The sequence below is a fragment of the Harpegnathos saltator genome, unplaced genomic scaffold (genome assembly GCF_003227715.2).
Source record: "Harpegnathos saltator strain DR-91 unplaced genomic scaffold, Hsal_v8.6 scaffold166, whole genome shotgun sequence".
Lineage (NCBI taxonomy): Eukaryota > Metazoa > Arthropoda > Insecta > Hymenoptera > Formicidae > Harpegnathos > Harpegnathos saltator.
This window is the reverse complement of record NW_020229946.1, coordinates 823,542-838,008: the sequence shown is the minus strand read 5'-3', so window position 1 is coordinate 838,008 and position 14,467 is coordinate 823,542. Positions and strand designations below refer to the sequence as shown.

The 14,467-nt window shown below is 38.4% G+C and overlaps 1 protein-coding gene across 2 annotated transcripts in view; it reads right to left on the bottom strand.

Moving 5' to 3' along the window:
- Positions 1 to 1,552: 1,552 nt before the first annotated feature.
- The window catches only part of Tmtc2 (Transmembrane O-mannosyltransferase targeting cadherins 2), a 520,379-nt gene continuing 507,464 nt past the window's right edge, over positions 1,553 to 14,467 (bottom strand). Inside the window, exons 8-10 of one of the 2 annotated variants that reach the window (XM_025297016.1) lie at positions 6,744 to 6,884; positions 3,939 to 4,023; positions 1,553 to 2,210 (exon numbers count right to left, since the gene is read on the bottom strand). In XM_025297016.1, the coding sequence (XP_025152801.1) occupies positions 1,879 to 2,210; positions 3,939 to 4,023; positions 6,744 to 6,884 (558 nt within the window). In that variant the 3' untranslated portion in view covers positions 1,553 to 1,878. The other variant, XM_025297017.1, reaches the window with a different exon arrangement.

Here is a 14,467-nt window from a genome sequence, read left to right as displayed (position 1 = left end):
CAAGTTGCGCGTGGATAAAAGCGGGAGAAACTAAGAGAGGCCGCGGGAGCGGCGGAGTAAGGAGCTGTAAAGACGGATGAGAGTGAAAAATAAAATGGCCCAGGCATTTCACGAAGAGCGAGTCGTCATCTCAAGAAGAGAGAGAGAGAGAGTGAGAGAGAGGGGGACAGAAAGAGAGAGAGAGAGAGAGAGAGAGAGAGAGAGAGAGAGAGAGAGAGAGAGAGAGAGAGAGAGAGAGAGAGAGAGAGAGGGAGAGAGAGAGAGAGAGTCTTGACAGTGTTCCGCTTTAAAGATAACGAAGCGAGTTCCTCGCGGAACAAAGCTTGGTAACCGCCGTCGCGGCGGTCGCGGAGTGTTTGCCGAGACTGTCTCCAGTAGTGCGACAGGAGCGACAGGTGGCTTCGTGTGCCCGCTTTTTCACCCCTTCTCACCCCCCTCTCCCCGCTCTCTCTCTCTCTCTCTCTTTCTCTCCTTCTTCTTCTCTCCTCTGTCACTGTCTGGCGTTTCTCCATTCGTCATCCCCTCTCGAGTCCGCTCCCGGGCTCACTCGCACCCTTGGCACTCGCTCGGGGGTGTGATTTAAAGTGTAAACTTAAATATTCCAGTTGGTACCTTCGTGCAAATAGATTCGATATTAATGGAGCTTCAGCACCTCACCGAGAAAGGAGAGAGAACAAGATATATTTAGATATCGTGTCGCAGTAAATCTCTTACTGATGACTTCCTCAAGCTATTTCGTCTAATATATTTTATACAACTAGTAATAACTAGTAATAGGATAATAAAACCGCGAGCAAACTTTCTACGAGGTGAAAGAATTAATATTATAAATGTAACAATAAATTATAAATTTAGACACGGATACTGTGAAATATAGCGCTATAGACGAAGTGAGAAATAATATCGAAAATAAAGTAGTATTCACTGGGAAATTCCCGCGATTGTCACATCGAGAATTCGGTCAAAGAAGTTGCAAGTAATCCTTTCGAAGAACGCTTCAAGACGTTTCAATCTCACTTCTACGTCTTTCTTCCCATTTTGGGTCGATTGATTTGTCGGTGGTGACGGCACGGTGACGCAAAGTGTCCCGGCTCGAAATAATTATCGATTTGCTCTTATCAAATCGACGAACTTACCTTCTTCTGGTGTATGTGTGTGTGTCTGCGTCGGTGTATGCTCAGTAAGAGAGGAAGAGTGAAATATGAAGGAGCCCATTAAGACGAATCAATAGTTAGCTTTCCTTGGCTTTTCTTCAATAGCAAAATTTGTATAATTCCTCGCGACACACAGAGAAATATTATTATAAAATAGGAATATCGTTAATATATAAAATAACATTCTATATATTTATACCTAAAAAGTTTTGCATTTAACAGATTCGCTCTCAGAAGAGTTTCATACGAGACTTGTTAATAGAGCTTTGAACCCTTTTTTTCCTGTGATGAAAATATCTAATGTACGACATATTCCAGTATGCATTCTCCCATGTTCTACTAGTCTACTGGGGAAGGAGATAGAAAAGGACTCGCATAAATAATAAAATATACCGTCGTATATTAGAGAAAAATAAAGGAAGCTTTATTCTTTACATACCATAGCAGGCGATACGAGTCAGCCGCGCGATATCGACGCGAATGACGTCGACGTGAACACGCGCGTTGCCGACGCAGAGATATAAACGAATATCGGTAGGAAGATCGGGTCAGTGGGGTTTCTCGGGGTACACGGTAAAGTCGGTAAGAAGGGGTCCTCCTTGTCGCGCGTGGGGGTCGTATGATACACACACCGTCTTCGTGCTTGCCGTTTCTCGTCTCTTCTCGTCTCCTCGTCTCTTGCTCGTCTGCCATCACCACCTCCATCATCGTCGGCTCGTTCAGGTCACGCCAAGATCGCCGCGAGTTTGTGCAGATTCGTTATGGTCGTCGCGTCGCCTGGCTGCAACCTGAGAGCCTCCCTGTACGCTGCAGCGGCTTGCTTGTACTTGCCGTTCAGGTGTAGGATCGCGCCAAGATTCGTGTGACTGCGAGCCTCGTGCGGCCTGAGACTGGCCGCGTGTCGGTACCAGATTTCGGCTTCCTCGCGACGATCAGCCTGCCTCAGCGCAGAGGCCGCCGCGACAGACAGTTCGTAGTCGGACCGCGACAGCTCGGCCGCTCGCAGCTGCTCCTCAGCGGCTTCCATTAGTCGACCCTGCGACGTCAGGAACAGCCCTGAAAATTTTACAGCGACAGCTTTCAGCCGCGGAATCTCAACCCTAGTACGTGACACAATGCATGTCGCCAGATAGACAGACACACATCAATTTGGCAGCAACTTTTAATCGTCTTAAATCGCGCGATATATGGTGATTATGTGCTGGTACTGTTTATCGCATGTAATGGTAAAATAAAAATACAAAAAAATTATTAGAATTTGCTCATGTTATGTAAGATGCAATATAAAAAATCTGAAAGTAACTTTAAATAGATTTATTTAGCATCAATAAAACAAGCAATTTATAACATTGGTGTAAATATAACAATTAATTCAATATATTTGTTCTGTAAATATAATTAAAAAGTTGTCAAGTTTTCATCATCAATAGTCTCACGTCGTGACCAATCGTGCAAATTTATCTAGCTTGTTATATATATGTAGATAAATCATACCGTAAATCAAATTAATTATTTATCTAATAATATACATACATTTGAAATATTTTCGAAAACTTCGCGAGTTTTTGAAAGTTTTGGAGAAACAATGTAAAATTGGTTTAACGTAAGAAAGATACGCTAAATAGATACTCGAGAAAGTTCTGTAGATATTTGTGAAGAGTCTTACCGGAACGCGAAAATCTATTGTTAATAAATATCAAAGTAGAAACGCAAAATACTTGCATCGCATTTTTGAGAAAGATACGAGAAATTAGATTATTCTGAATTAATTAAATTAAAACTGAACGTTCACAATTTTATAGAATACGCTTATCATATATGTTAATAACCGAAGTCGCACGGCGAATGACTAGAGAAAGAATGCACGACAGGAGACCATGAGGCGGAATCATTCGTATAAAACTCGTCGGTGCGAATTAACGCGCGCGACGTCCCGGGACGCCGCCACATTCTCCCGGAATTTCAATATCCGTCGATCTTACCCATCCCGTCTCCCTGCACCCCGATTCACCTCTATGCCCTCTAGTAACCGTTTTTCTTTTCGATTAGCTTGGCCTCGCCTTCCTTCCCCGCTCCCCTGATGATAGATCTACTATCATCCCGCAGGAAATATTACAGCGGTATTTATAGCGGCTCGACGAATCGGCGATCCTCTTATCTCCCCCTCTCCTATTAAGCGACTCTTCGAATCTTCGTTCTTTGATTCTCTTTCTCTTCCTGCTCCCTCTCTCTCTCTCTCTCTCTCTCTCTCTCTCTCTCTCTCTCTCTCTCTCTCTCTCTCTCTCTCTCGCGGTTCTACCTCACTCCGGTCGAAGGAAACTTCGAGGACTCCTTTTCAGGACGGATTCGGGGATCGGGAATCAATTATACTGTTGTTACAATGGGTCTCGGCTGCTGCGGTGAAGGGCTCGCGGATTCTCGAGGGTGCATTCGGTGAGCGAAAAGGCGGGGTGCTTAAAAGAGCGTATTTCATTGCTTTAATAATGAACGAGGAGAGAGAAAGAAAGAGAGGGAAAGAGAGAGAGAGACGATAGGATTCCTTATCACCGCTCGCGACGACTACAAATACAGGCATTAAATATTTAAATTGTGATGCGGTTGAAAGGTGAATCGTGAAATACTCCGTTTGCCGGGGCAGAGGAAGGCGGGAGCGCAATGATGAAAAGACGAAATGGAAGGCAGTAATCGGAGACGTCTACTGTCGAATTCCGGGCGTCGACGCTGACTATGACGACGACGTTTTCCCCGCGGTCGCAATTAAAGGAGCTTTCGGTCGCGGCTTACCGTAATGGTGGTGCACGCTGGGGTCGTCCGGCGCTAACCTGCGGGCCCTCAGGAACCATCTCTCCGCTTCCAGGACGCGGCTCGACTAAAGAGAGAGAAAGCAGAGGCGACTCGTGAGCGACCGCAAACTCGATAGTCCTGTCTGTCCCCCCTCCCCCCTGGCGGTCGTTATCAGTTGAGAGGCTTGTTCTATTACACATTCGACATATTTCTGAATATATTATTCCCGTCGAATTTTGCCCTATTAAATATAAATATATCTCTAAGATTACTACTGCGATCAAAAAGTACCGGGAATGGTTCAATAAAACACAAGATTTGAATTTTTTCATCAAAATTTATTTCGTCCCCTTCAAAACAATCCCCTCCCACTGCAATGCACTTATGCCAACGTTTTTTCCAATTCTTGGAACATGCTTTAAAGTCGTTTTCGTGAAACCCCTTTAGGACTTGCAACGAATTTTCTTTTATGATATCGATTTTGAATCAATTCAAAACGGTGATCACGAAACAGGACTTTTAGTCGAGGAAACAGGAAAAAGTCACACGGTGCCACATTAGGTAAATATGGAGCTTGCGGAACTATATTTGTAAAAATTTTGGCCAAAAATTCACGAACAACAAAAGCATTATAAGTAAGTGCATTATCGTGGTGTAAAATCCAAGAGTTATTTCGCCACAAATCAGGCATTGTTTTCTACGAATTGCTTCACGCAAATGACACAAAACGCTTAAATAATATTCTTTGTTGACTAGTTTAGCCAGTCGTTAAGAATTCGTGATGTACAACACAACAACAATCGAAGAAGACAGTCAACATTTTGAACATCTTGTACCACTCAAAAAATTTTTTTTGATAAAGCATCGTCACCAAAGGCCTTTCCATCGTTTTTGTAGCAGTAATTCCGTTGCGAAAACAAAATTTAATGCACGTTCTTTGCTTAATTACACTCGACATTTTGAAAAATCGCCGGAGCAAAAATTCTTTACATATAAAACAAGCACTTATTTATAAACAAAAACAGACAATGATATACAGATTGCTACTAGATGTCGATGAAAGTCATATCAACTTAGGAAAAAACAACAGCGCCATCTTGCACGCACATAGTTTAAATTCCCAATATTTTTTGATCACAGTAGTAACATGTACAGGGTGTAACATCAACATACAGGTCAGTATAACGGGTTGCTTGCCTCTATTCGGACGATAATGCAGAGGTTGCCGGAAAAGTCATTCGTTGACTTTGTTAATAACGATATTTACAGTGCTTCCAGTTATGACAAGTGTAACGAACTTTACATTGTACTTGTTATGACAGTTTATCGACTGTTTCAATCAACAAGAGTCGAGCCGCATTAAATTAAAAAAGAAAAAAGTTTAAAAAGTTTGTATTAAAGATGTCAAAAAAAGTGAAACTAAGAAATAAATATTACGGATTTAAGCAGAATAAATAAGAATAATAGTTAAAGAGATAAATAATACAACATATTTCCTGATTTCGCACTATTTCTTAATTGCTTTCTTATGTTGAAAAGTTCGATAGAAATTGGAGATTAGAAAGAACGATATAGAAATATTTAAATATTCAATATTTATTCTTATTTATTCTGCTTTCTCAGTTTCACTTTTTTAAACATCTTTTTTAATTCAATAAAACTGGATTCCTGTCGATAAACGATCAATAAACTGTCATAATGATTACGGTTCAAAGTTAGTAGAAATGTGCGAACTATGCAAATTCGAATTGAATAGAATCGAATCTAATGTAATTCGACTCGATTCAAATTCGAATCCCTATGATTCGAATCTGAATAATTCGTAAATTTCAAATCGCGAAGATTCGAATACGAATCAAATACATTAACGTTTACGCGTATCAGCTACAAAACGGGCCATCCATATGTTTAAACCCTTAACTTGTAATTAACTTAATTTATAATTAATAACTTAATTATAAATTACTTTAAATATTTAAATATATATTTTACTTTAAGGTGATATTATAATATCAATATTCCCTATCATATTAAAATCTTCCATTATTATTTGTATGTTTAATAATCATGTTAAATTTTTTAATAATTCGATTCGATTTCATTCGATTCGATTCGAATGAAACTTCATAGATTCGATTCGATTTGATTCGACATAAAAATTCTTGATTCGCACATCTCTAAAAGTTAGTTGCACTTGTTATAACTGGGAGCACTGCAAATATCATTATCATATCATACAGCATACGTATATAACGTGTTTAATATGTGAAACAAAGGTCTGAAATCTTTTTTTCCGCGACAGATTACAGTTACATTAATCTTTCAAAATTGCATATTATATTTTTGTTTGTTCCAAGTTAATAGACAGTGTTCGCTCATAGAATCGAATGTCGTAAAGAAAGTGATGCTCGCGATACGAAAATAAGAAATATAAATTTATATACATATTTTCGATCCTGAATTTTCGAAAAATAGAAAGGAGAGAAAAAATATCTCATATGATCCACGATACACAACTTTATCATCCGTTGTTGCTCGCTGCAGTGGAAAAATCAATATCTGACACGAATGTAAGTTTTATCTTGAAGGAAACGTTTCAGGAGGCATGGAGCGGCAACCCGAATACGAATGCGTGTGCATATGTGTATTTATATCATGTTCGTATTGCATATTGCGCTGGGAGAGTTTCTCAAGTGGTAACAGTCAATATGTAGTCAGACTCAAGAAGTAGATCGCGATAAGATGAAACAGCGGCAACGGCGGTGACGGCAACAACGACGCGATCTAAACACAACGGCTACTTACGTTCCGTGCCAAAAGTTTCCCGTAAGTGATGTGGGCCGGCACGTGGTCAGGCTGGCTAGCCAAACTTGCTTGGAACCACCTCTCCGCTTCCGCATATTGCTGCAGCCTCGACAGCGTCTCGCCTAGAAGGTTGTACACGCTCTATAAAAATAAAAAAAGGAAATATATACATACACACACACATATAAGCGTGCGCACGAGCTATACTTTTGGTATCACTTGATTTTTCCACCACCAATAAAAAGTTCGAAAATTCCTACATAGGGTGTCCTTTGAGTGTGCCTCGCTTCTCTCATCTACAGATTCCTTGACTAACTCGCGGAGTCGACTTCTCCTTAGTGAAAATTCGATTAAATGCCATCTCCTTTCATGAGTCTTTAGCATACAGCTTTAAAGATCTTTGTAATTAACACTGTAATTAGATCCCTTTTTGCGAGCAAAGCTCATTTATATTTAAATGAAGAATGTAGGGTTTTGTGTTATCCATCTTTACGCATCTACCTTTGAACTTTAATTCGGAAAGATTCTCCTGGCTCTCTAGATTTTCTTGAGATTGATAGTCTATGTTTTAACAAATTTAGTCTACCATCGTATCTTTCTCCGTGAGATTTAAAGAACCGTATATTTAAATCCTGCGAAATACATTTAAGGCTTAATCTCTCCTGCCTCTGTTTCACGCTAATTAAATATGCAAACACTGGTTGAAGAGTATGTGAAGTGTGAGCAAAATGCTCGAAAAACTAACATAGGCGGTAAGCGCAACAATGTTATCGTGTTTACGAAAAAATCACATATGGATCGAAGCACGCGGGTTCGTTAGCGTACTAGTGGTAAAAAATTATGCTAATAAATTCAACAACTAATAAATTTGCCGGTAAAGAATGGCGAGATGGAAACTAAGGAGGAAGAAGGATGGGATAGAGCGGACCAACTAATTCATAATTAACATATTCATTCACAATTAACATTGCGGTATACGCAGACGAATATCAACACGCGTTTTAATACGTTACGATATAATGACAAATTCTTAATTAGGCTTAATTTAGAAAATATGTCAAAAGACGTACTACACGCTGCAGCGAGTCGTCGACATTTTTGTCATTGTTGCTGCTAATTTGCCTAATCAATTGTGCTTCAATGGGAAGGATCATGTTCAAAAAATGTTTACAGTTGGTGAATATAAATCTGTGATATAGCGTTTTGACACGTGCGATAAATAAACAGAGAAACCGAGGGTAGATAATTGATTTCGGTTAGGGGAGCTCTCTTCGGAAAGTTTTCTGATTTTCAGAGCTGACGGCTGCTGCTGATGGCCGAGGTTCCTTCGGAATGGCAAACGTATGTATGTAATTTGTGTGCATGTGTACATTCAGATGTTGAAAATAATCGAAGAAGTTGATAACCGTACCTATATACGAGGGTAGTCCAAGAAGTATCTGACCTAACAAAGAAAACACAAAAAATTTGGGAAAAAATATCTTTATTTCTCTACATAGTCTCCTTTTAACTCAATACACTTTTCCCAGCGATGTTCAATAGCTTCGATACCCTGTTTATAATGGGAATCGTCGAGCTCCTCAAAATAGCCATCAAGCCACCTTGGTCCATTGTTTTGACTGTTCCTTCGTTCAGGTGTGAAGTGATGGACCCATGTTTCATCCATGGTTATGAATCGACGCAAAAACTCGGCTTTATTGCTGCAAAACATCGCCAAACACTCGATTGAAACATCCTCACGACGCTGTTTTTGTTCCATTGTGAGTAATCGCGGCATCCATCTTGCGCACTGCTTTCTCATGTCCAAATTTTCAGTCAATATGCGATGTACAGCACTTTTTGAAAGCACTTTCTGCTAACTCGTGCATTTTCAGCCGACGGTCATCCAATACCATTTTGTGGATTTTCTTCACCATTTCTGACGTGGTCACCTCATTTGGTCGACTACTGCGAAGTTCGTCTTGGCAGCTCGTACGGCCTCGTTTAAACTCTGCCACCCAATATTTTACTGTTGTAAACGAAGGAGCAGACTCCCCCAGAGTAGAATCTAGCTCCGCTTTGATATTAGTTGGACTGAGGCTTTTCAAATGAAAGTATTGTATCACATAACGATGACCAATTTTTTTCATGTTTACTGAGAGCGTTCACTATTGATGGCTACCAAACAAATACTAAACAACGTAGCGTCGTTAAACTTCAAACTTAAGCTTTATAAGGTTGGTACTTTCTATCATAGTCATTCTTTTCAAACAATAACCGTTATCTATACGTCAGGTCAGGTACTTCTGGGGCTACCCTCGTACATAATACATACACACACACATACGCGGGCGCGCGCACATACACAGAAGATATCCTAGAAGTATTATACAGGGTGACCCGAAATTCCCGCATTCGGAATACAGGACATGATATTTTATGTTAAAACAAACAACTTTTTCCTTTAGCAAAATTGCGTTCGACAAATAGTTTTTGCAGAAGAACGTGTTAAAGTTAGCGAATAAGTGCTCTTGGCTATGTAGCGCTCAGGACCGGCTTGCGCGCCTCACTCGCGTGTATCTAGTCACTGAGTATTCTAATATTTATAAGTAATATCTTTTAAGACGACTCTGTTGTGATTAGTTTACATCTTAAGATTGTACGTAAGACAATTTTAAATAATAAGAATCAACTATAAACAATACAGGGATTTCACAATTCGCAAAGCATATTACTATTTACATTTGTTTTTATTTTCAGATGATATTGTGCAATCAGACAATATTTTATTCAGTTATTACGTAAGAAATAAAGGCAGTATTTATTTGATTAATTTTTCATTAGTTAAGCAATACAATATGGAAGAAGGTCAAATCCCGCTATTGTTCATAGTTGATTCTTATTATTTAAGAATGCCTTAAGTACAGTTTTAAGATGTCCTAAACTAACACAACAGAGCCGTATGAGAGTCTTAAAAAGCATTACTTATGAATATTAGTTACTGACTAGGTACACACGAGGAAGGTGCGCGCGCCGGCCCTAAACGCTACATAGACAAGAGCACTTATTCGTTAACTTTAACACGTTCTTCTGCGAAAACTACTTGTCGGACGTAATTTTGCTAAAGGAAGAAGTTGTTTATTTTAGCATAAAGTGTCATGTCCTGTACTCCAAATGCGGGAATTTCAGGTCACCCTGTATAAGATAGCATATTCGTGTCGTAAATTTCAAATGGATTTTTGTCTGGCAAGATTATTTTGGATACATCGCATATACAGGGTGAAGAAAAAACCCCGGGACCCCTGAAAATTTAGAAAAATATACACTTTATAAAAAAATGTTTCAGACAAAAGTTATAGCGTTGGAAAAGATCTATTTATTGATCTTAACAATTTGACCTTGGGTGGCGTCATCAAGGTGAGGACAAGGTCACCCTGGATTTTTTAAATGGAACCCCCAATTTTTATTGCATATTCTTATAGCTCTTCTTCAGACCTTTTCGAAGCACTATGGTTTTATCCAATTTGAATAAGCTGTTCCGAAGTTATCGAGCTTTTTAAAGTAAGATATCTAGCCAACTAAGGCAAGATCGGAGGATGATCCAACCAACTAAGGCAAGATCGTAGGATGATCCGGCCAACTAAGGCAAGATCGGAGGATGATCCAGCCAACTAAGGCAAGATCGGAGGATGATCCAATCAACTAAGGCAAGGTCGGAGGATGATCCAGCCAATAAAGGCAAGATCGGAGGATGATCCGGCCAACTAAGACAAAGTCGGAGTGATCGAGCCAACTAAGACAAGATCGGAGGATGATCCAACCAACTCGTAAAAATAATTGCGCGACTAACTTCCAGGCGTTGGCTCCTATTGGCTTGTCTTAATTTCGTTGATTGATTTATTTCAGTTATTTATTTATTTAAACTATTCTGCTGTTCGATGTTTATTTCTTCCATTTACTCATTTAATACTCATTATAGTTTAGTGAATCGTAAAATCGACTGAAATTCCTCTATTTTTTTGAAAATGATTAAGAAACAGTTTGAAGCTAGTTATAAGTAGTTGTAAAATACAGGAATTTCAGTCGAGTTTGCGAGTAGTCCACTAAACTGTAATGAGTATTAAATGAGTAAATGGAAGAAATAAACATCGAACAGCAGAATAGTTTAAATAAATAAATAACTGAAATAAATCAATCAATGAAATTAAGACAAGCCAATAGGAGCCAACGCCTGGAAGTTAATCGCGCAATTATTTTTACGAGTTGGCCGGATCATCCTACGACCTTGCCTTAGTTGGCCGAATCATCCTCCGATCTTGCCTTGGTTGGTTAGATATCTTACTTTAAGAAACTCGATAACTTCGGAACAGCTTATTCAAACTGGATAAAACCATAATGCTTTGAAAAGGTCTGAAGAAGGGCTATAAGAATATGCAATAAAAATTGGGGGTTCCATTTAAAAAATCCGAGGTGACCTTGTTCTCACCTTGATGACGCCATCCAAGGTCAAATTGTTAAGATCTGTAAATAGATCTTTCTCAACGCTACAACTTTTGTCTGAAACATTTTTTTATAAAGTATATATTTTTCGAAATTTTCAGGGGTCCCGGGGTTTTTTCTTCACCCTGTATATCATGCATATATCACACATCGTTTATCGCGAGTACAACTCTTCAAACGTCGACATTCAGTATCGTAACAATCAAATACCGAATTAAGAATCCTCGTCAGATTAGAAAAATTAGAAAACAATTAAAGTTTAGTTCTTATTTATTCGCGAAGAAATCTTCGGCCCTTTGATCCTTTAACGATTTATAGCTCGAGAATTATTAGGTCTCATGATCGTCGAAGATTTCAAAGAGAAAGACTTTGTACATTCTCTCTCTCTCTCTCTCTCTCTCTCTCTCTTTCTTTCTCTATACTTTGATCTAGAATATTCCGTGCATCGAAAGAGAGAGAGAAGGGGGAGAGAGGAGAGAGAGAGAAGGAACTGACTGAAGGGGGGAAAAAGGAGAGAGAGAGAAGTAACTGAGCGATCGAAACGTCACGAGGCGACTAACATCGAAAACCTTCTTTCCAGACACACATGAGAATGGGGGTGAGAGAGACCGCAGGTCGCGTCTCGAAGTTATAGGCTGAAACTTTTATGATTTTGTTCGAGGCGAGCCCGCGCGAGCCATTGGAGGTGGCCTTTGGAGCAAAGTCTTTCACGGGCAGGGAGAAGACAAATGGGAGGGCGCGAACGAAAGACGGGAAAAGAACGACCTCGAATATCCCCGACTCAGTCGTCAGATTCGATTGCCTCGTGATTCAATGAATCCCGCGGTTTTCGCCATGAAAATGTCTGACGGGATATTTCCGTGGCGCGATTTCACGTGTAGCAGCGATTGATAGTGATAACAGAAAATCGAAACATTAATAGATGGTTTGTCGCGTTGTGCTTGCAACGTAATCGCTAATAATAGATAATTACTTAGCTTACTTGCATCATTAGGAGATTTTAAAACTAAGTTGACATATTTTCTTAGACTTACGTTATACATGTAATAAAACAAATAAAAACATGTCTTTTGTAATTCGATTTATCTTCAGTGAGAAATCTCGACGTGAAAAATTCCGTTATAACAGTTAGGCGAAATAAATAGATATATCCTTTTTTGATACAAATTAATTAAACTATATATGGACAAATGTTAATGTGAGGAATTTAGGTTCTCCTATTTTTAAAATAGCAAGTTCAATTATACGAAACGATTTTACGAAACATAGATCAAGAAATTGAATTGGCAAAATTTTCACTTTTGTTCTGATAATATCATCATGGAAAATTAATATATTTTCATTGAAAAAATGTATACCATCATTATCTCTTTACAGTGCAGTACCTTTTTATTAAATCTCATGAGAATGATATTTTCTATGTCTACAATCTGTTACATTGCGACTCACGGTGCGCTATTGCGCAAAATAATAATGCAAATAATAAATAAAAATTTATCAAAATAACATTTTGACATACACATATATATACCAATCTTTTTCACACATTTCTTTCGGCATAATGACCCTTTATTCTCTCTCTTTTTCCCTCCCTTCTCTCTCTCTCTCTCTCTCTCTCTCTCTCTCTTTTTTCCTACATTATCCAGAGCTACGCCATTTCGGCACTCGAGTGCAACGTTCGTAGACATTTTCTTCATCATGCAGTACATGCATCGCGCATCTCAACGCGTGTTTATGTCTGCAACAAATGTGTTGTCGCTTTGTGATCGCGATCATTACTTGTTCGCTCGTGCGGCAAAAAATGCGCCTCGACTTCTGAATAGGAAACGTGATAAGTCACGCGAGACTCGGAATGCATCACGTCAAAGAATGCACCAGCAAAGTCGCGCGCAAAGCAACCGGGACCTGTTCGCATTGTTCTGAGTCATTATTCACTTGGACTACTTTTCAAGGATGTTGCACGTACTTGCTTAGGCGTAATACTCACTCGAGCTCGCAGCTCACAAAGCGAGTCTCTGCCGATAGCTGCGGCTTTTATGCACTTGAGAAGGTTTTCACGCCTTTCTGCGCCAAGCTGAGAAATAATGATTTCGGGTTGCATCCTGTTTAGTGTAATACCAGGGTACATGTGACAGCGTAATCAAGATGTGTTTCGAAAAAGGGCACATAGACCATTTTACCATCACCGAACATTTTTTTACAAACATCGGTCCTCCGGCAAATTTTCCATTAAATTTTCCGTAATAAACGTGTCATGTAATAATATTTGGAATGTCGATGTACATTTTCTTGCAAAAAATAATTCTTGTCACTACTATTTTTTTTTTTTATAACGATATAATTGAAAACAATAGAAAGCGATGTTTCATGTCCTCGATATAAAATAGATCGATGTAAAAGAAATATCGTGCCGCCAACTTTAGTGATTTCAGTCACTAAAGTTTTACGACAACAATTTTGCGTGCTTTATTATTGTTACTATTGGAATATTATACCACGTCGAGAGATATGAATCTATCGAAAGATGCTCGTTGCTATAAACTTAATTAAACTGTAAATTTTATAATTTTACTGTCGAATGCAGATATTATTGATAATAAAAAGCAAAAAACAAAAATGAAATGCATGAGGGAAATTTTTGAGGCACTAGTTATAATCGACTACGTTTAAAGCTAAACGCATTTATCCAACAGATTGTGGGTTCTATATGTATATAATATCTACAATATTATTTTTTAACAAATGAAAAATCATATTTCTCTTATTATAATTATGAAATACATAATAATGCATGTAAATAATATTTTCATTGACTTTTAGAGCACAATAAAAGTTAGCATATGAATTATTTTATCTGAAAAAAAATTACCATTTAATAACTGAAAGATAAAATGACATTTAATCACGATATTATTTTTTACAATTAATATTTTTCATTAAGACTTCTTTTAGAATATTAAAACATATTGATGTTGAATATTACGATTTGCAACAATTATTAATAGAATATAAGATTATCAGATAAATATAACGAATAAGAGATTTAACTCCATTGGCCTTGATTTTGATATATAGGATAATTTGAAACAATCAGTTGTCCTTAATATGCTATATTCTTGAGCAAATTCTAAGATTATTTTTCCTCTTGCAAAATATTATCCGATGCTTAGTTACTGAGTTATTAAGATAAATAGTTCGTCCATTACGGGCCGGGTACAGAAAGCAGGCAGGAACGGAACAATTAA